This window comes from Trichosurus vulpecula, chromosome 8 (assembly GCF_011100635.1).
Source record: "Trichosurus vulpecula isolate mTriVul1 chromosome 8, mTriVul1.pri, whole genome shotgun sequence".
In the NCBI taxonomy this organism is placed as follows: domain Eukaryota; kingdom Metazoa; phylum Chordata; class Mammalia; order Diprotodontia; family Phalangeridae; genus Trichosurus; species Trichosurus vulpecula.
Genome location: NC_050580.1, coordinates 168,951,718 through 168,974,617, shown reverse-complemented (window position 1 = coordinate 168,974,617; position 22,900 = coordinate 168,951,718). Strand labels below are relative to the sequence as shown.

The 22,900-nt window shown below is 35.5% G+C and overlaps 1 protein-coding gene, 1 long non-coding RNA gene and 1 pseudogene across 4 annotated transcripts in view; 1 reads left to right on the top strand and 2 right to left on the bottom strand.

The window, feature by feature from the left end:
* The window catches only part of LOC118828713, a 45,447-nt gene extending 39,996 nt beyond the window's left edge, over window positions 1-5,451 (top strand). The window contains exon 3 of one of the 2 annotated variants that reach the window (XR_005008960.1): window positions 5,096-5,451. This is a non-coding gene — a long non-coding RNA (uncharacterized LOC118828713). The remainder of the gene's footprint in view (window positions 1-5,095) is intronic. The other variant, XR_005008961.1, reaches the window with a different exon arrangement.
* SPPL2A (signal peptide peptidase like 2A) overlaps window positions 1-22,900 on the bottom strand; it is a 60,477-nt gene that overhangs the window by 22,307 nt on the left and 15,270 nt on the right. For both annotated transcript variants that reach the window (XM_036735546.1, XM_036735547.1), the window contains exons 2-7: window positions 22,690-22,809; window positions 22,188-22,367; window positions 18,846-18,935; window positions 13,846-13,979; window positions 3,250-3,398; window positions 33-129 (exon numbers count right to left, since the gene is read on the bottom strand). In XM_036735546.1, coding sequence (XP_036591441.1) covers window positions 33-129; window positions 3,250-3,398; window positions 13,846-13,979; window positions 18,846-18,935; window positions 22,188-22,367; window positions 22,690-22,809 — 770 coding nt within the window. The remainder of the gene's footprint in view (window positions 1-32; window positions 130-3,249; window positions 3,399-13,845; window positions 13,980-18,845; window positions 18,936-22,187; window positions 22,368-22,689; window positions 22,810-22,900) is intronic.
* On the bottom strand, window positions 16,326-16,863 carry LOC118828712 (annotated as a pseudogene).

Sequence of the window (22,900 nt, the reverse complement as noted above, 5' to 3'; positions counted from 1 at the left end):
CATTCTATAGCTGCCCAGAAAAAAATTCATACCTGCATCGTCCACATGGTATTTTCCTAATCAGTGGTACAAGGCAGTTGTATAAACTCATTGAAGATGCCAAGCAGAAAATTGATATCATAACATAGACTAGAAAAAAGGAGAAATATTTAATGAAAACAGAGGAAAATGTCAGTAAAATGCTGTTATATGGCGTAAAATTTCCGTATAAACACCGTATTTCAATTGATTTGTTTTTAAAAGCTATCTTAAATAGATGCTCAAAGAACATTCAATTAGCCTGACTAGACAGCAATGTGATGGTGTCTTCCTCTGTATGTTTATTTAGGATTTGTAAAATGAATAGAAGAACTACCTGCTTATCAGTAGTTGTTTGAAAACAACTCATTCTAAAATTTAAGCTAACATAATCATGTGAGATCTAATAAAGTAAGTCCAACAATATTTAAGAAGGGGAAGAATTAATTTCTTTATACTGCTTTTTTGAGATACGTAATAATGCATACCTAATAATCTAACAACATCACATAAATTATTTCTGTAGGCTTATATATAGGTTATAGGATCTAACTTGATCCATTTTATGGACATATCCATGTAATAAAGAACCTTTTCAACTCACATGTTTCAAAAACATTTATAGAAGCTCTTTTTTTGTGGTGGCAAAGAAATGGAAATTGAGGGAACGCCCATCAATTGGGGAATGGCTGAACAAGTTGTCATATATTAATGTAATGGAATACTACTATGCTATAAGAAATGATGAGTAGAAGATTTCAGAAAAACCTGGACTTATATGAACTGATGCTGAGAGTGAAATGAGCAGAACCAGAACACTTTACACAGTAACAGAAATACTGTGTGATGATCAACTGATAGACTTAGCTCTTCTCATTGATACAAAGATCCAAGACAATCCAAGACAACTGAAAATGCTATCCATATCCAGAGAAAGAACTATGGAGTCTGAATGCTGATTGAAGCATACATTTTCACTTTTTTTGGTTTTCCCTTTCTTGTGGTTTTTACCTTTTGTTTTGATTCTTCTTTCACAATATGACTAATGTGGAAATATAATTAATATGATTGTACATACATAACCTATATCAGATTGCTTGCTGTCTTAGGGGGTGGGGAGGGACAGAGGAAGAAAAATTTGGAACTCAAAAATCTTATAAAAGTGAATATTGAAACAATCTTTACATATAATTGGAAAAAAACACAATGGGGAGAGGGGAAGAGCCTTTTCCTAAGAGTTGTAATATAGTTATCAATGTTTCATACTGATGTATTTTTTTTTTGGAGAGTGGAAGGCAAGGCAATTGGGGTTAAGTAATTTGCCCAAGGTCACACAGCTAGTAAGTGTGTCAAGTGTCTGAGGCCGCATTTCAACTCAGGTCCTCCTGACTCCAGGGCCAGTGCTCTACTCACTGCGCCACCTAGCTGCCCCAATACTAATGTATTTTTATTTAAAATTATTAATAAAAGTTTTATTATAAAAATTACTGAGCTTAAAAGCCTTCTTCATCTCTCAATAATTCAAAATGACAACTAATTTTACCGCATAAACATTGTGAAGTTTCAGTGAAACTGTGAGGCCATTTTGCTCAAGAGAGCAGGACAAGCAAAAAGTCTAGAGCCTGTGAAACGTAAAAAGGGTAGTGGCTACCCCTGTAGGACGACTGAACAACAAACATTAAGTGCAATTCATTTTAGTAGGCACTGGGAATAAAATCTAAGATGTGGATGAGATGTATACAAATAAGTAATACATGCACATGAGAGGTTAGATTTAAAATAAATTTGAGGAAGGAGGGATAACTTTTAGCTCAAGGAGGGAGGAGGGATCAAAGGCTTGATTCAAGAGGTAGTACCTGGCCCAAGACTCTAAAGAGAAGAATTAAGACAGCTAGAGATGTGGAGAGACTATTTTCCAGGGGTGCATGTATGTCTGGGCAGAGGAATGGACTAGAAAGAGAAGTAGGAAGGATGATGTGTACAAATGAACACAGACGGTAAAAACAAAATCAAGAAACAGCCAGCAGACTAGTTTGTCTGGGATACAGAGTATCTGAACAGGAGTAATGTTAAATAAGGAGAAAGGTAAGTTGAAATCATATTGTAGAGAGCTATGAATGCCAGGTTAACGAGTTTGTATTTTATCTTAATAGGTAATGGTGAGACGCTGGAACTGGAGAGTAAGGTGGTCAGATCTATTAGAATGACTTTGGCAGCATGTAAAGGATGGCTTAGGAAGAGAAAAAAGAGGCAGTGAGACAAGTATGACAGTTTATGTGAGAGATGAGGGCTAGAACTGGAGCAGTGGCCAGGGGAAAAAAAAAGGAATGGTCAATACTGTAAATACACTAAAAATGCTATTAAAGAAAGCTAAAGTACAGTTGTCATAGGTTGAGAGGTTTTTTTAAAGAAAAACTTTCCAAAGGACAGATGAAATTAAACAACTGAGTTAAGTTGTGAGGTCTCAGGTTCTTCACCTCTGCTTTATGCTAACATTCTTTGAACAATGGCTTGGCAAAAGGCTTTTGGGTGATCTTCATGAATGTTCCTCTTTCCCCATTTCCCTCTTCTGCCTATTGTACACTTTGGCCATTGGTGGACTACTACAAAAGCAGGACTGGAGAGTTTCCAAGAGGTCATGCTAGAAAGAGGATCATTCTAGCTTTCACCTCAGCCCTCAGAGTACAAAAAACTTCAGGCTACCCCATAGGCCATCAGGCATATTCCTGATCATATTCTGAGATGATCTGATCCTGACCTCTAAGATAGAGGATCTAGATTAATGATAAAAGGTTAATATATAGGGAAAGCTATTTTTAAAATAAATTTTAGATAACAGCATTTTAACTCCAAAATATATGGACTGCACTTTTGGGGCAGGCATTACATTTGTGATATTTCATGCATCAAAAAACCCCCAAAACTTAGACTACTGTTTTAGATACTATACAGTAACATTTTGTCTGCAGAGAAGAAAAACTAGTTATGCCATAGCAAATACTCCTGCCTTGCTAAGACTGAATACTCTTATTGAGACCACAAGGTACCATCTAAACTAACAAGGGTGGAAGAATTTAGAATTTTGGTTGAGGATTAAAAAATTAGCTAAATCAGTCATCCAAGTTTTCATACTAAAAATACCTTAATTTAAAGAAAAGAGGAAGTTCATGGAAGTGAGTTAGGGTAATGTATACCAAAAATAAAAAATATATAATAAAGGTAATTTCTTACCTAGCCACTTGTAGAAGAAGTAAAGTAAGATCATTATAACACAACAGCCAACCACAAATATTATAACTGTAAGTGGAGTAAAAGTTAAAGTGTCTTCCTTCTTTTTTGTTTCTCTTTCTTCAGTGCTTGTCACTGCTTTCATGTCCTCCCTGCACAAACACACACAAGAGCTTCAGTCAACCTTGTTCTGTCAAACATTTACATTTACATTTATGTGAAGGATCGATGACTTCCTCAGCATAGGGAATTCCTGGTGTGAAAACCCTTTCGTCAACAGAGATCACATCCAGCTGAGCAGATGGTAGACTCTGAGCAAAAATTCCATCTTTATAATTTTGCCCAGAACAATCCCTGGAGACATCAGTTGGAGTAGGGTGGAGTATGAAGGGATAAGAGACAAAAGAGGAACAGGACTGTAGAAAGCCCTGGCAGCAAACTTGATGGAAAAAGACAATTTATCAACACATGAGTTTATATGGAATAAAAATAAAAATTGATTCGAGTAAGGTTCAGATAAATTCCTAAATAGCCATTTTACCATTACTTATAGAGAGGAATTTAGGGATAACATTGCAAGGATATCACGAAGGGAAATCAATCCATTCTCTCCAAACAAACCCCTAATGCCACCATTTGCAATGCAATATTGGATGAGCTATTGTTCTGACTCAGTCATTTTTTAAATATCATTTGGGACAAACTTTTATTTCTAAGAAAGTTGACAACATTTATGACACAAAGCTTAAATTAAATCTATCGTATCCTCCTTGCTGCATAAGGTTGTTAGATTTAAAATGTTTTAACTTGAAACATATTAAAATCTAACTATTAATCAATGCAATAACATAAAAACTATTGCCTTTCCTGTAGAACACTTCCTTTTCCCCCATTAGTGTCCTCCTTAAGAGTTATTTCAATAACAATACATAAATTTTCCTCTCTTCAGTATCTTCTTAAGATTCTAAATTCCCAAATAAAGGGCAAAAATTGTTTCCATTACATTCTCTGTAGGACTTCTAAATTTCTATTTCAATTCTTGAACTGAATGAATACTGCTAAGCTGATTTAGTTTAAAATAAATTTAGTAACTAGTAATGATGACTACTATGCCAAAAGATTAGAAACTTTAAAAAAAGACATAGTTATATGTTAAAACTTCAGTTATAGATATGTCATTTTAGTGTCTGCAGTCAGCAAAGTCCAACGGATTTAACCATCCTTTCTACCATTTTTGATCCATAATTATAAGTAAGGTTGTAGGAAAACAAAGCCCACCTCATTAAGAAATAGATTTTTCAAAATATAAGCTCTACTAAATCTGGTGTGAGAACCCTTTCGTCAACAGAGATCACATGTGACCCAGTCAATTGATTTGTGGGTATGACCCAGCTAATTAGCCAATTAACTTCATATTTTAACACTCAAAATTAAATAGTCTTAATTTTTGTTTTCTTCACTGCCTTCATGTCCTTTCCTGCACAGATATACCTCATTTTATTGAGCTTCACTTTATTGTGTTTTGAAGATAGTGTTTTGTTTTGTTTTAAAAACAAATTCAAGGTTTGTGACAACCCTCTGTTAAACAAGTCTACTGGGGCCATTTTTCCAATAGCATGTGTTCACATCCTGCCTCTTTGTCACATTTTGGTAATTCTCACAATATTTCAAACTTCTAAATTATTATTATATCTGTGATCTGTGATCAGTGATCTTTGATTGTTACTAATATAATTGTTTTGGGATGCCACAAACCATGCCCATATGAGATGGTGAACTTATAAATGTTGTATGTCTCTTCTGACTGCTCCACTAACCAGATGTTCCTGTCTCTTTCCCTCTCCTCCAGCCTCCCTGTTCCCTGAGATATAACAGTATTGAAGAATATTACACAGACTTAGTTGATAAAGCAGTGGCAGGGTTTGGGAGGACTGACTCCAATTTTGAAAGAAGTTTACTACTAAAATGCTACCTGCATGCTACAGAAAAATCTTTTGTGAAAGGAAGAGTCAATTGATGCGGCGAACTTCATTGTTGTCTTAAAGAAATTGCCACAGCCACCCTAACCTTCAGCCACCACCACCCTGATAAGTCAGCAGCCATCAACACTGAGGCAAGACCTCCACCAGCAAAAAGATTATGACTCACTGAAGGCTCAAATGAGAGTTAGCATTTTTTTTAGTAATAAAGTATTTCTTAATTCAGGTACGTATGTTGTCTTTTTTTTAAAAGACATAATACTATTGTACACTTAATAGCGTATAACCACTATGGCATAGTATAAACATAATAGTGTGACTTGCTTTATGGTGATATTTATTTTATTGTAGTGGTCTGGAACCAAACCTGCAACGTCTCTGGGGTCTGCCTGTATAAAAGAACCTCGGTCAATGTTTTTTTTTTTTTAACCAAACATTCACACAAATACTTGAAGGATCTATGATGATTCTTGATATAGCGACTCCCTCACCCTTACCTAATAATGAGACAACACAGAATTGCAGGTATGGAAACTGGATCGAGTGAAAAGTCTGGACCTCATAAGACAATTCTGAAAGCCATATATACCATTTCTCCTACTTTTTTAACAAATGGAACCTATTTTGAAAATTAGTAAATGAATTAGAGCTGCAGTGTGACAGTGGATAGTTTCTGGACTCAGAAGGCAGAAAGACTGGTTCAAATGCCACCTCTGACATTTACTAGCCTGTGACCACAGGCAAATCACTTTAACATCTCTGAGCCTATAACAACTCCTCTAAGAATATAAGTTAGATATAGTATGGTAATCTATGTCCATATAATGCGTTCCAACATAGAAAAAAAATCAAAATCCTTTAATGTATCAATGTAAATTAATTTATAATCAAATATTTTTGCAATATATCTCATATGGGCAGATATTTATAAGTCCAAACTTCCGTCACTAACTATATCAACAAAGAGAATTTTTAAAAGCATATCAGAAGAGAATATGTTAAAACTGATCAACTAGAACATCACCCACCAGAATCTTTAATTAAGGTTTGTGTGTTTATTTGGGAGGATGGAGGAAAGGAATTAGATTTCATAGCAAAACTGCTGAAACAGAGCAACAGACATTCATATTAAGATTTTAAAACACCACCAACCTAAATCTACTTTCAGGGGGCATCCTGGAATTAGTATGCATTCAGTTCAGGCTCTTATACATTCTGGCCCTAAGTACAGTGTGAGCCAGTGTTCAGAATGAAGACCATCATGCAATACACTATCCTGAACGATTAAAAAAAAATTAGTGACATCCAGTGACTCCCTCACTATCGGCAAAAAGCCCAGACTCATCATTATCTTTGTCTTATATCAACCTTATAATGGCTTTTACTATCTGTGCAAATATGGCTCCTGCAGTGCAAGATCTTGGCATTTCATTAGGTGAGAAAGCAGACTTGAGATTTGCTCATGGCATCTTTCAGGCTACTCAGGGAACTGTACAAAATAACTGTCACAAGAGGTGATTTTAGGAAAAAAACACATTTTATTCATATTTTAGTTCTTCCAAAATTGAAAATATCAAGTCCTACTATTAAGGAGAAAAGGTAAAACAAAAAGCCTTTCTCTCTCTCTCTCTCTCTCTCTGAATAAAAATGCTTTTAAAGTCCCACCCTAGAAAGCAAGCAGCAGGCTTGGCCCACCAATGGGAAAAAGAGAGAAGCTCAGTCTAAGAGGATGAACCTTAAGAAGGGAAGAGAAACACTTGAGGGCAACAATCACTTTTGCAGGAAAGACTGTAGGAAAAACTTCAGGAAAACAGCTCATTAAACAATAATTTTGGAAATGAAAGGATCTATATTCTTTCAGTCACCTTTAGAGAGGATCCACTTGGCACAACTCTGAAGTGCATTCTTTAAAAAGTAGCTAAAGATAAAGGAAGATTAATCATACTTTTGTTTTGTTTTGTAGAGACATGTAATTTCATCAGTGTGGAGAGTTGCTGGTGAGGAAACTCCCTCTACCAGTAGAGAACAACAGTTCTGGGAATTAGAGCCTTACGGAATTGCCTGGAGCACCAAGAAGTTAAGTGACTAGCTCAGGGTCACGTAGCCACTACGTGTCAAAGGTGGAACGAGCTCAGATTTTTCCTAATTCTCAGCTGTTATTACCATTATTAATGTCACATTTATACAGGACTTTCAGTTTACAAATCACTTTCCTCATGGTGACCTTGAGAGGTAGGTAAATAACTATATGGGAAATGTATGTAACTTAGCTCTTCAGGGGGACAACTATTAAAGGTGAGCTAAGTTAGGGTGAGAGGGCACTCCTGGAGTTCATACTATGTAGTAAGAAGTATTACAAAGACTTTATCTTTCCCAAAGGAAATTATCTCCATTTTCTTAACTTGAAATCTTGGTTCCCTCTTTGAATATCTGTCCTATCTAACCTGTTGCAGGTATCTAACTCTTCATTTCACTCCAAATTCCAGCTCTCACATTATAAACTGTCTCCTCTGATCTAGATGTTTGTTGCTATGTCATTTCAGTCGTGTATGACTTTTTCTTTTCTTTTTTTTTCTTTTCTTTTTTTTGTGTGTGGCAGTTGGTGTTAAGTGGCTTGCCCAGGGTCACATAGCTAGTCTGATGAGGAAATGTTTGACCAAGATCTTAATCTTCATCATCCAATATACACATCCTTTAAAAAAATCAATTTCTTCCTATAGCAAGGTGGACACGGATGGTCCTAATAAGACTGAAGGGAGAAACCTGAGTCTTTTGTTCAGCTTTTTTTTAATCATTTGTTTCAGAGCTGTATTATCCTACATATACAGTGCGGCCACTAGGTGGCACAGTGGATAAAGCACTGGGCCTGTAGTCAGGAAGACTCATCTTCCTGAGTTCAAATCCTACCTCAGACACTGACTAGCTGTGTGACCCTGAGCAAGTCACTTAACCCTGTTTGCCTCAGGTCCTCATCTGTAAAATAAGGTGGAGAAGGAAATGGCAAACCATCCAGTATCTTTGCCAAGAAAACCCCAAATGGGGTCACAAAAAGCCATATATGGGGCAACCAGGTAGTACAGTAGATAAGAGTGCCAGCCCTGAAATCAGGAGGACCTTCGTTCAAATCTCGGCCTCAGAGACTTACTATTTGTGTGACCCTGGGCAAGTCACTTAACCCTGACTGCTTCAAAAAAAAAAGAAAAAGTTATACACGACAAATGATCGAACAACAAGAAACATAGATCACATCAATCCCAGCCCCTTTAACTTCCATCTCCTAAATTCCATCCATTAATATCCTGACATTGTTGCCCAGATCTCCTAGAAAAAAACCGACAGTTAAATTTTCAACATTCCTCAAAAAAACTCTCATTTTTATTTAATGACCAATTTGCCACGTCCTTGACTAAAAAGCAATTTTGCCACTTAAAAATCACTGAGTGGGTGGGTTGGTCATCATTTTGATCACCTCGGCTCCTGGCATTGCTAGCTGGGTTCTTGGAAGTCTCACAAGAGACACTATTTCCTGCACTGAATGGCAGAAAACAAGAGTTTTAAGATGTTTGAAAATGGTTAAGTGTTAGCTTTTTTTGTATTATTGTTCACTGCAAAGAAAATTTCAAACGTCATTTTAAAAAAACAATGAACACTTGTAAAAAATCACATTTATGGCACTGTCTAGATACAAATACCTTCAATTAGGTTTTAGGTATTTATTATCAGCATTTTAGTAAACACTAGGCAGTTTTAAGAGAGGAAGAAAATGTTTTTCTACAACCTTTGCCTCAATAATACATTTTAAATTGCAATTCACCTTTAAATTTTTTTTTAAAAGTCTTAAATCAGCTTTACATGTAGTCACCTGCCCAAAGAAACCAAGCATAGTTTCTTCCATATCAACTTGGTATTAAAAAGGATTATGGTTGAGGACTAGTGATCTATTTATAATGGTACTTCAACTTTCCATCCTGAAGAAGTCTCCATGTGGAACCTGGGACCTTTTGCTATCATTTCCTAAAGTAACTAAATATCTTTCATTTGACAGAACAATTTGATTTTGATCTGGCTCTCAACACATTTTTTGCAACTTACTAGACCCCAGCCCTTTTTTTCTCCTCTCTTCATTTACCTGCTAAATCACAATCTTAATATGGTTTATATTTCTATTTTCTAGGAAAATCTTATACCTGGTCAACCAACCAATCAACAAGCCAGGCACTGGGCATAAAAATGAAACAGTCTCTTTTCATAAGGAGTTTACATTTTATTGGCAGAGACAACATATATGTAAATAAGTATATACAAAAACACTTTTAAGGTAATTTTGGAGTGGATGTGCTAGTACTTAGGTGGGAGGCATCAGGAAACGGCTCATGTAGAGAGGGCTCATGTAGGTGGCATTTGAGCTGTACTTTGAAGGAAATTAGGTATTCAAAGAACTTGCAAAGTGAATTACACTCCAAAAATGGGGGACAGGCTATGTAAAGGCACACAATGATTATTTCAAACACTCTTTCAAAATAGCCTAGAAAAAGGATGGCTGATATCAAAATTTCTCTCCATAAACAAAATACGACAATCTACAAAATCTAAAACTGGATAAACAATATTTTAAAGTCAAGATAACAAATTAAAATGCTAGTGCAAGATCCCCAAATGTTATGTAATATGAATATTATATGTTACATGAATAAATATTTTGCCCTTAAATATGCAAAATTTCTAATTCTTTTACATAATGTTTTTTTAAGATAGGGAAAACCACTCATATGTACATGAGCAGATGTGACTAAAAACAGTCATCTTATCACTCTTTCCAAATCAACATTTAAGTTCATTTTTCTAGTACCTTTCTTTTGCTTTCTTAAGATTTTCTTTTTAATTTGAATCAATTTTTAGTACTGACAGATACCTGAACAAATACAAAAAGGGTATCTTAAATGATGATACAGGTGATGTATATTCATGTAGTTAAATGCAAATGCATCTTAAACACACGACAGAACTACAATCCAGTCTTAGACCTTTACTAGTTATATGACCATGGGCACATCAGCCGAAGCTTCCTAATTCATAAAACAGAGATAATAATGGTGGTATGTACACCTCACAGGGTAGTCAGGAAGCTCAAACAAGACGATGTATATAAAGTTCTCTACAAAACTTAAAAGGATCATATCACATTCTTGTTGTTTTTGACAGAGATCACATAGAAAAGGTCTAAGTACAAGTCACTATCCTGTTATTATTCTTTTATATTTCATGTTCTATGGATTACTGCACAGGTGGATAAAATAACTTTTTTGTGGGGTGGTGGTGACTGAATAAAAATATTAGCCTGTAAGCTCACATTCTGTAGGGTCATTGAAAGCATTTTTGAGACAACTTCAGAAGCACACAGGGTGATGGAGATGATATGTAGTTCATCCTATTTCCACATGGTTTTGATTTCTTCTGCTGAGTATCCAGATTTTAAAAGCTTTCATTTCAAATATCTTGGATATTATGAGTGTTTGATATGGCAATATCTAATAAAAAACTGTTCTTAAATTTTTATGGAAAAATACTATATCCAGGAGTTGATGGACAAGAGTTTCACCTGTGACAGTGCTTTGGTTCCAGTATTGTTATCATGATTTTTTTCTGGTTTGAACAATTTTTCTATTAGTAGTAATGAATCTAGATTCCTCCTTTTTTTTCCTTCTCAATGGGAGCAGCAGGAAGAAAAAACAAATTATTTTTTAGCTGAAAAAAAAAATAAAGTAAAAAAATTCTATTTTTCAATTTCTCTTAGGTCAAAGACACAAATTTATAAGATGGCTGATCTGAATTCAGATGCAATACATGGAACACAGAAAAATAACTAGGTTCCTCAGAAATCATCCATGATTGTGACTTCAGTACCAAACATAGGCTTTTAGGCCAATATATCACAAAGGATGCCAGTTTTAAACTAAAGAGTTGAAGAGAATAAGTTTATTGTTTGATGACTCCACTGGTTTTCCTTTATTTTATTTTTAATGTTTGAAGTTTTGAAATAATTACTTGCAAATTGAGGGCTAATTTATTTTGATAAGGGACATATATTTAAATGCTAATTCTCCATCCTGATGTAGGTAAGCAATGGTGTATTCATGACCCTAAAAAAACTGATGAGGATTGTATCATGACCTAAATCAGGAAAAAAGAAGAAAGCCACTCAATTTTCTCATGTTCAAGTCCTTTCTGCTTTCCATTCCTTGCTGAGCATCAAAGTCCCAGTGGTAAACAGAGCCATTAAATCTATTCACAGCTTTCTAGGAGAAAGTAAATTAACTAGTTTAAGTTTTTTTTTTTTAATCCTTTATTGTGACTACATTGAGCTAGGAGAGAAGGAAGTAAGTTATAGCATCTAAAGTCTAACCAGGACTTAAATCAATGGAAGCTAAAAGTAAAAAAGAAGAATAGTATTGTAGAAACAGATTTCTTATATTATTCCTTTCATTATGTTGAAGTTTTTTGATATGTCATGTTCTTCTGAGAGAACTAAGATACTTAAGTTAACTCTGCACATCCTTTCTTTGAGACCAAGCTTCTTGCTCGTGTAGAAGTAAGATGTTCTTTTAACATTGCTACCAGTTTTTCTTTTCTATCACACTTTCCTCCACGTCAGTATTTCTGTATTCCAAATGTGTTATTTTCTCTTCTGCTTCTTTGGAGAACTTCGACGCTGTGGCTTTAAGTTTTTCTAATCCGCTAATTATTTGTTTGTTGGTCACCTGACCCAGAAGTTTTCTATAGTCACTGTTGTCAATTTTCATTAATATTTGAGATTTCTCCCTAATTAAAATCCAAATCTACTCAGGAGTATGTAACAAAATTAATTGAAATTTAATAGCATTATGCCTCCTCCCTTTTTTTGTTTTTTAGTACCTCTGCCTATCCATGAGATGTGTCAATTTTGAGCAAGAATAAAAGTGAATGCATGTAAGGTATTCTAGTATGTTTGAGAAAAACAAAAAGGAAAACATGTTTTGCAAAGTGACTAAAAGGTAGTGCTTACATTTAGAATTGCTTTTCTTTTCCAGATTTGGCCCTGGAATTTAGGTGCCACTTTCAATGCCAGAAGGAGGACCATTTCTGATTCACTTTAAGTTCATTTTTTTCTGTGGCTTTCTGCTTGCTGGACAACAGTAATCCAAGGAAGGTATTAAATGGTGGGAAGAGGAAGTTGGTTGGTTAGAAAAAATGGAGTGTTGGTTTACTGCTCTTCCTTCAGTACTGCCAAAGAGAAATATCCAGGTGCTATCTCTTCATTCAAGTGTTCTCTGCTCTGGTCAGAACAAAATAAACCTGGACAAAAGTGTTCCTTTAAGGAAGAAGGCAGCTAGGTGGCACAGTGGATAGAGTGCTGGGCTTGAAGTCATGAAGACTAATCTTACTGAATTCAAATCTGGCCTCAGATCCTTAGTAGTGGTATGACCCTGGGCAAGTCACTTGACCCTGTTTGCCTCAGTTTCCTCATCTCTAAAATGAACTAGAGAAGGAAATGGCAAACCACTTCAGTATTTGCCAAGAAAACCCCAAATGGGGCAATGAAGAACCAGACATGATTGAAACGGCTGAACAACAAAAAAAGGGAAGAGCTGAATAGGATCCAAAAGAAATCATTGTTAAATGTCACTTGCCTAGTTTTACTTAGTTTCAGAACTGCTAAGTGACTGATTTTTTTGAAGCCCCGAGAAGACTTGGTTACTCTTTCAAAGCAATAAATTAAAAAGGGGGAACAGGAAGAGGAGAAAGAAAAAGACTGTTTATGAAAGGAAACATTTTTATGTTCTCAAAATGGGTGGGAGGGACTCTGTAAGGACAGAGTCTTGACTATATGTACTCTACTAGAATTGTAGCGGAAGAAAAAAGGTTAACTGAAGAAATAATGTTGTCAGCCTTTTTTTTTAAGACAACAATACTAGCCCAACAGTAGGAAGAAATATGTTTTCATATTTTTTTTTAGTATTAGTTTGTACATACCTGGTTCTCCTTATGAAGAGTCACACACAACTGTATGGTTGTATGCCAGGTGTCTATGAATTAACCAGTCTGGAAGGGTCATCAAAGCTATAAGCTTCATTCATTCTTCTCTGGACTCCTCTCCTGGCTCTTTGAACTACTTTCTCTACTGTTCCCCAGCAGCCTTTTCACCCTGGAAGATTCCTCTGCCCTTGCAGTCACTTATTTTAAGTTCCTTCCAGAACTTCCATTTTAAAGAAGGGTCTAGACCTGCCAGGTTCACTACTCTCCAGACTTCTTTCTCTACAATGTCCCAACACAGGTACCTTTCTCCTTGCTCTTTTTTTCAGCTTCCTTTTATGTGTTGTCTTCCCCCATTAGAATGTAAGGTCCTTAATCGCAAAGACTGTATTTTTTGGTTCTATTTGTATTCCTAGTACTTAGCACAGTATTTGGCCCATAGCAGGAGCTTAGTAAATGCTTGTCGGTTTAACTCACAACTTTGGTCTAAACTACATCGTACTCTAAGTGAATTAGCTTAGTCTATCTTTAAAAATTAGTTTGTAAAAAAAACCCAACACATTTCTTTCTACCACTTACTTAAAATATACTAAATTTTAATACAACTTACAATTCACTGACACCACTCCAGTAACCTCCAATGGCCACACTTGACACAGCAATTATAAAGATGACCACCATAGTATAGTCAAATTTAGGCCACGGTGGTGCATACAGGTTCACAGAAATGTTTTTTCCAAGAGTCTGAAAGGAAAAAAGTAAATTTTAGACATGATAAAGAACACTTTCTAAGACACAACGTTAATACAGAAGTATGGAAGCAACACTTCATACTTCAATCTGGAATGGACTCTGTGACTAATACCAGACTTATGCAACTGGAATACCAGACCTAGGCTATTATTGGCATGATAAATTCTCTTAGGAGGGAAGCCATGCATGCCGTCCTTAGCTAAATGAACTAACACTGGTTGAGGGAGGGATTAATATTGGTGTCAAGGGGAAGTGTTAACAGTGGTTGACATAAACTTGAAAGTGCTTATTTTGATGACCACAATAATATGATTTCTAGAAATACTTAAAGACTAGAGATTGCTGGTAAACATAATGACCAATTATGGCTTCAGAACCTGTCTTCTGTAAAGCACACTTCGTGTCTTTAGGTAGCAAGGTAGCATACTATGGATGACGAATAAGGAATGCATTTTCAGACACAGTGAATGTTATTTTGTTTAATGTCCTAATTTGTCACAATGGAGGGAATGGGATAGTGGTGGGGATAGTGGAAGGTATCAGTGATGTTAAAAAATAATATCAATAAGATATTTTTTAAAAGTTCACAATTTATAATACCAGATATCATTCAGTCATTAAAAGTGAGCATAATGTACACAAAATATGAAGATATTAAATGGAGTCAAAACCAACAATTAGGGTCATGACCAAGTTAGCAATTCCATGCCGATAGGTTCTAACAGAACCCTCATTCACATCACAGAACACCAGGGTTACTCTGAAAACAATCTGAAAAATACTGCTTTAGTAGTTGAATTCTTTATAAATTCAGATTTTAAGGATGATCTCAAACTAGCATTTTGTAGGAATATAGGGGCTTTATCCTGATTCTCACCATTTCACTGCAAAACCCACAGGTAGGGGGATAAAAGATGGAGCTCTTTATTTGACATCAAGTCAATAAGCATTTATTAAGTACCTTCCATGTGTCAGGTGCTGTGCTAAGCACTGAGGGGCAGAAAGGCAAAAACAGTCCCTCCCCTCAAGGAGCTCACAATTTAATGGGGAGAGACAACCTGCAAATAACTATGTGCAAATAAGATAAATACAGGATAAAGTGGAGATACTCTTAGATGGAAAGCACCAGTATGAGAATTCCCAAAGCTTGTGCACTTCCCTTCAAAGCAGTTAAGATTTCCTGCTCCCATGTCAACGAGCAGATGAACAAGGTTCAGTAATGTATAATACAAACAAAATTATAATGGCTTCTCTGTGTACTCTTCTCTAAAAGTTCATTTCATATACTATTTCACTCCAGTTATATGTTCTACTTTTATATTCCTACTCCATCTAATGCAGTCTATCAGTTTCTTCATCAAGTGTCTGTACCTAGAGCTGGTCTTTAATTTAGATAACACCATGTCATGGGTCCCATGGTCCCAAAGTCCAAACTATCAATGTGACAGAGTAAACCCTATAGCCTTCTTGAGCGAGATGCTGACAAACTATCTGATATTTCTTGATTTTGCCAGCTTTGTCTGTCTATTTTCAAAGGGTATGGTAACATCTATGATGGTGGCAGTACAGGTTTTACTGTCCGAAATAACTAGATCTGGTCTTAAGGACTTTCCAAATCTTGGAACTGTCAAAGTTACCTGCACCTCAGTTGTTTCTGGGACTCTGATGTCTTTAACCAGCCTATTTAAAATATCACTGTGCTACTGAGTGACAGCTTCACCCAGCTGAAAACTGCAATGGCAGAGGACATGTGGGAGATTTTCATTTGACGCCCCACATCAACAACAGCATTATCTCCAGAGCCAAATCTCCTGGCCCCCATTTAATGGAGCAGAATCCAGTCTGGCTCTGTAAATAAAATGTCAATCTGTGAACCAGGTAAAGGATCCCTCCCTTATAAGTTTGAAGCCGAAGCCAGAGAAGTAATGGAACATACTTTACTCTGATAAGGTTTGCAGACTAACTGTTGTTGTTGTTTTTTTTTCTAACTGTTGTTTAAAATCATGTCTCAGTGCTTGATTTAAATTCCTTTCCACTTCTTCTAAGGTCTTTAGCATAGAAAATTCACTGACATACAAAAATGCTAAAATGTGGACAGAGAACATATGAAGAAACCTGTGGGTGAAATTCCCTCTGTATGTATACACAGGTGCACATGGACCTACCCACACAATCACCTATACTCTGCAATGAAAACTCATAAACTAATTCAAATCAATGTGACCAAGAAGCATTGAAATCTGTTTCCTGCTTCCACTTTTCACAGACTAGGATCTACTCCAAACATTCTGTAAGAAAAACAATACCACCTTCCTCAGGAGCTATAAGGCAGATATCTTACTGCAGATGGACCAGCACAAATAAACTCAGTAAAAGAGGACTGCACGTTTAAATTTAGGATAGTCATTCATAAGGACTTTCCAATATCCAACACAAGGAACAATTCCTCTTGCTCATCCTATTACAACATTCTTCTGTAGCAGAACTGCTCTTGCTTATAAAAGCCTGGATCATCAATGGCATGATTGTCTTCTTTGGTCAAAAACTTGTCTGTCTTGCCTTTCATGAATTTTCAAGACATGGTGAATGACTGGAATTTCCCTTCCCTCTATCTTAAAGAAAACAATATCTCCTATTCTTATGGAATTTTCAATTTGATTGATTAAAAAGAGGAGGTAAAATGCAGATTCTGTGCTACTACCACCATGCCACCTGGACTTTCACTTCTAGTTACTACTATAAGTCATTTTCAGTTCATTGAGGAGACAATTACCCTAAAATTTTGGACTTGGTAATATAGCTATCAATTGTGCAAGTGTCTCACATCACCCAAGAAGTACAGGAAGAGCATGGGTGGAATGGAAATGAAGGTCTTAAAAACTGTTCTAAGGAAGGTTTTAAGCTATTGGCCAAAAAGTACATAGGACAAAAGTCATGGGATAACAGATCTAGAACTAGTATGAATCCTACATCAAGCCTCTCATTTTATAAGAAAGGAACTGAGCTCCAGAGAGGTTAAATGACTTGCCCAAAGTCATGCAAAGTAAGGGACAGAATCAGGATTCAGTCAGTCAAAAAGCATTTAAGGGTTTACCATGTATCAGGTACTGAGTCAAGAGCTGTGGATACAAAACAGCCCCTGCTCTTAAGGAGTGTACATTCTAATGGGGGAGAAAAGGGTACATGAAGGCAATTGGAAAGGGGACAGAGTTAGAAGCTGGAGGGATGAGAATAGGACTCCTACATAAAGTAGGATCTGAACTTAATCTTAAAGTAAAAGAAAGGAAGCAGCAGAAGGTGAAAAGCTAGAGCATCATAGGCATAGGGGACAGCAAATGCAAAGGCATGGAGCCAGGGGAGAGGCTGTCACATGTGAGGAACTGCAAGGAGGGCAATGTTAGAGTATGGGGAAGGGAGTAAGATGTAAAAAGGCTGGAGAGACAGAAAGGGCCCAGGTTATGAAGATATTTAAATGCCATTTTAATGGCTGAGTGGAAGATGAATTTGAGTAGGAAGAGACTTGAAAAAGGGAGACTTGAGCAGTTAGAGGCACTTATGGAAGATGGTAAGGGCCCGAACTAGGGCTGTGGCTGTATTAAAGGAGAGAGGAGGAAATAGATGAGAGATGTTGTCAAGGTATAAATGACAAGATTTGGCAGTGGTTTGGGTATGTGAGATGTGAGTAAGGAATCAAAGATGTAAGCCTAGTGACTGGGAAGATGGTAGTACCCTTGTGAGTTATGAGGGAATTCAGTGGGGAAGAATAAGGACTTCTGTTTTGGTCACATTGAGTTTGAGATGTCTTTGGAACACTGAGTTGGAGATGTCCAAGAGGTCACTGGAGATGCATGACTATAGCTTTGTAGAAAGACTAGGGATAGATATAGAGATCTGGGACTCATTTGCATAGAGATGATAATTGAACCCATAGGGGATGATGAGATTGCTGAGTGAGACAATAATAGAGTGAAAAAATGACCCAGGGCAGAGCTTGGAGGACACCCAGTTAGTGGGCATGACACAGATGAAGAATCAGCAAAGGAAACTGAGAAGGAGCAGCTGGATAGGTAAGAGAAGAACCAGGAGACAAGTGTCATAAAAGCCTATGGAGGAAAGAGTATCCGAGAGGAACAGGTGATCAACACTGTCAGATGGCATGGAAAGGTCAAGGAGTATAAGAACTAAGAAAAGGCCATTAGATATGGCAATTAAGAGATCAATGGTAACTTTGAGGAGGGTAGTTTTGTTTGAATGATAAGATCAGAAGTCACATTGCAAAGGGTTTGGGAAGCAAGCAAGAAGAAGGGAAGTTGGGGGGATCAAGTGCAGATGGCTTTCTCAGTGACTTCAGCCATGAAAAGGGAAGACATATAGGATGATAGCTGGCAGGAATGATTAAATCAAGTGAGGGCTTTTTCAAACACAGCTTGGATGACTCCAAGCTTGGTACTCTAAATTCTGCATTGTTCCATTAGCAATAATATTAATAATACCTAGCATTCATACAGCATTTTAAGGTTTGCAAAGAACTTTGCAAATATTGCCTCATTTTATCCTCACAACAAGCCAAGGATGTAGGTCTTAGTATTATTACTGTTTTACAGATGAGGAAGTTAAGGTAGACGGAGGCAAATGACTTACCTAGGGTCACACAGCTAGCAAATGTCTGAAGTTGGATCTGAACTCAGTTTTCCTGATTCTACATCTAGTGGAATGTCTACTGACACACCTAATAGCCTTGTTTATATTATATCACACTACCTCAATCACTACATATCACAGAATTGGAAAAAATACAGCTATTGAAATTAGATTCCAATGGCATTGAAAATATACACTATAACATAACTAACTTACCTGCTGCATATCTCTCAAGTCTTTGTTACTCATAAATGCGATCAATAGTTTTACATCCTGAAATTCGGATTTGTTTCCTAATGGAGGAAACTAAAAGAGAAAATGTATTACAAAAGTATATTTGAAGTAAAGAAATAATAAAAAGCAATTAATTAAAAATCATTAAGCAAAAATGCTTTAAAATTTGAATGTCACACTATTGTGTTATTTCTTAATATTAATGAACTGTTATATAAATGATACTTTTCTTTGAAAAAACAAAGCATCAAAAAAGTAACTTCAAATCCTCTTATAACGAAAAATTATTTACATCATTATATGGTGCTTATTCCAAATTTTGTTAAACTTTATATTCAATGATCTTAGAGAAATGGGCATTAAAATATAATAGAAATATAATCTATATTATTCTGATCATAAGAATTTTGTAATTATCAACATTCTTTGGGGCCAAATGCTGTATTTTGTAGTCATCAAAATTCTTATGTATCAAAAAACATAGATTTATGATCTCTACTCTATGATTACAATGGGGAATGAAATAGGCTTAGCAAAATCCTTTTACAAAGTGGAAAACTACTGTTATTCTTAGGAAATGAGGTTGTACTTGTATGTCAGAAACAGAAGTATTGAAGCTACAAGCATTTTCCCAATTTTATTACCAAAACTGTACATGAGTTTTAATAACAAAAACACTAAATCACTAAAGTAAAGAGGAAATAAGCTTATTAATCTCAGTTGATATAAAATTTGCTTGATTCCACAAGCATTAAAATAGGTGGAGAAAGTTGGTCAAGGAATTTGTTAAAAATGCTCAGAATGTAGACTTAGAAAATCCCAGAGAAGCAGCAAACTATTGGGAAAGATTAGAAATTTCAGCAAAATGGCTGGAAACAAATTAAATACACACAACTTTAACAAAAACCAACAAGAAATAATAAATCCCATTTAAAATAACTACAAAATGCATGAACTATCTGGGAAGACATACACAACATTCATATGAATAAAAGACATTCAAAACACTCAATAGAAACAAAAGGAGATTTAAATAAAGAAAGAAATATTTACTGCTTGTGTTTGGACTGTGCTAATATATTTAAAATAATACTATTTTAAATTAATTCACAGATTAAGGGATTTACCAAGAAAGTGACCGAGGAGATAGTTTTTTCAAACTAGACAAACTAAATTTCTGGAGAAGGAAGAAAGAAGTCTAGAATTACAAGGCAAATCCTGTGGGGGGGTGGGGGATAGATGAAGAGAGTATAATATTACTAGACATCAAATTACAAAGCAGCAGTCATTACAACTAGTTGGTATTGATTAAAACACAAACCAATGGGACAGGCTAGATAAGCAAAAACAAACCAAACAAAAAATTGAAAACAGAAGCCCAGTACTTAATAAACACAAGAATGTAAACTAGTTTTTTGGAGGGGGCTGGGAGGAGGAGGAAACTGCTAGGAAAAATGGAAAAGGATTTGAGAGAAATTAGGTTTAGTCTATCATAGCTCAACATGTATATGTGACCTGAGTATAAAAAGTCAAATAATTAAAAAAATTAGAAGACAATAAGAGGAAGTTCCTTTTGTGATTGTGCTAGGGGAAGAATTATTAACCAAAGGATAAAAAAATATTATAAAAGACAAAACTGACAATTTTGTTTACATAATATTTTAAAACTTTTGCATAAATAAAATAAATGAGGATGTAATAAAAAGAGAAACTAGAGTGAGAAAAAAATCTTTGCATCAAACATCACTGATAAAAGTTTGATGTCCAAGACTGAGGGATTATACACAAATATATGTTACTATATCACCACTTCTCAATAGATAGGTGATCAAAGGACATAAAGAGTTTAAAAATGCAAATGATAAATGACCATGTGCAAACATTTGAAAACAAATAACCAGTAGTAGAATAAATTCAAATGAAAATAACTGTGATAGTTCACCTCTCACCCTACAAATTGGCAGAAATAAAAAAATGATAACAGTCAATGGTAGAGGGGGTATAGGAAGACACATATATTAATATGCTACTAGTAACCCTGTAAACTGGTTTAACTGCTCTGGATATCACTTCAGAATTATGTAGGAAAAAATGACTAAATTGTTCATAACTTTTTTCCATGCCATGATCCCATTAATAATCATATGCTCCAAATAAGTTAAAGAAAGAAACAAAGGAACAATATGTAACAATATATTCATAGCAGATTCTTTGTAGTAACAAAGACGTGTAAAACAAGTAAGTACCTATTACCTGGAGAATAGCTTTAAAAATTATAGTATGTCATAGGATAAATGCAATGGAATGCAGGAAGAAATGCTGATATGATGAATTCAGAGAAATATAGGAAGATTTGTATGAATTGATATAAAGTGAAAAAAGGAAAAACTAAGGGAATAATATACACAATTTTTATAACAATGTAAATTAATAGACAGTAAAAGGAAATTGAACTCTGAGGAACTGAAAAATTAATTATTACTTCAGAAAAAAGGCAATGAAATACATTTCTGTCCTCATAGCAGAGAGGTGGAGGACTAGTAGGCTGAATGTTATATACACTATCAGATGAAGTTACTATGTTGGCTGACAATTTTTTTACTTGATTATTTTCTGGCTGGATTAATTGTTTTTTACTTCATTCACTGTTCTGTTATGAGGAAGGATTTAATCTGATGAGAAGGGGAACTTCTAAAAATGAGAATGATGTGTTAAAAGGTGTCAATAAAATGTATTTTAAAAAATTAAATGTTGAGTTATAAAATATTCTACGGCATGAACAATCATGCTTATATTATCCTTTATTTTTATCTCACATTTATTTCCTAATATATGTCTTCCATCTGGGCTTAAAACAAAGAAGAAAAAAAAGCAGTTCAGTAAAACTAACCAACATATCAACTAAATCTGACAGCATATAAAGTATTACATACCCAGAGCCTTCTACTTCCAAAAAGAAGGGAGGAAGGTATATTTTCATATCTCTTTTTTGGGCCAAACTTTGGGGCCAAAGTAATACAGCATTCAATAAATGCAACTTCTGCAAAAAGCCTTTCATGGTTTCCCCATCCCCAGCCACTAGCCTTTCCCTTTAAGATTACCTTCCATCTATTCTGTAAGCTTTCTGAGGGGAGGAAATGTCTTTGCCTTTATTTGGATCCCTTACAACACTTAGCACAATGTAAGCACATAATTAAATGCTTAATAAATGCTAACTGATGAACCGATTTTTGTTCTTTCACCTTATGATGATGTAGTCATTTGTACATATTGCTTTTCAGGTTTTGCTTTTTGCTTATTTTTTTAAAGCCTATTCATACTTACATGTAAACTTCCATTGGCAACCAATAATGCTTTAGCACCTCTGCTTTGGGCAATTCTGGCTTTTTCCAGAAACTCGCAGGTGCCCCATGGTACTGCAACTACTTTGTCCCTTATTCCAGTGGAAGGAACGTCAGAAAAGTTGCAGAGCGGTGTGGTCAGGTTCTCCAAACCAAATGATGTCTGCAAATATAAGAAACACCTTTACTTTACATGGTAACTAATATGCCCCTCCCCTCCCCCCAAACACCCTACTTGATAAAAAACCAGTACTAGTTTCACACATCAGTCTTGCGAGTAAGATACACTATTTGATCTAAATTCATAAGAAACTCCCAAACTGATCTTTCTACAGACTACAGTTTATTATAGCCAAGAGAATAAAACAAGAAAATCACTCTTCATCACTATTTAGCCACCATATATTGCTATTTGCCCTGTATATTGTAAAACTAATCAAAATTTACTCTCAGTATCTTTGTTTTCATAGATTTCATAGACTTACTGAATTTTCTATTGTAGTAGGAAGAGTTGTCCAATAGGGATTATACAGCATGCAGTAGTCCTTAGATAGTAATGGTGTTCCATTTCCATATGCATGTATGATTCCTTCCTGAGCAGCTGTCTAAGAACAAAAATTTCTGCATAAATAACTGTTTACTAATAACTCAAGATTTATTGGTGTTTGCATACAAATTTAGCCGTCATATTACACA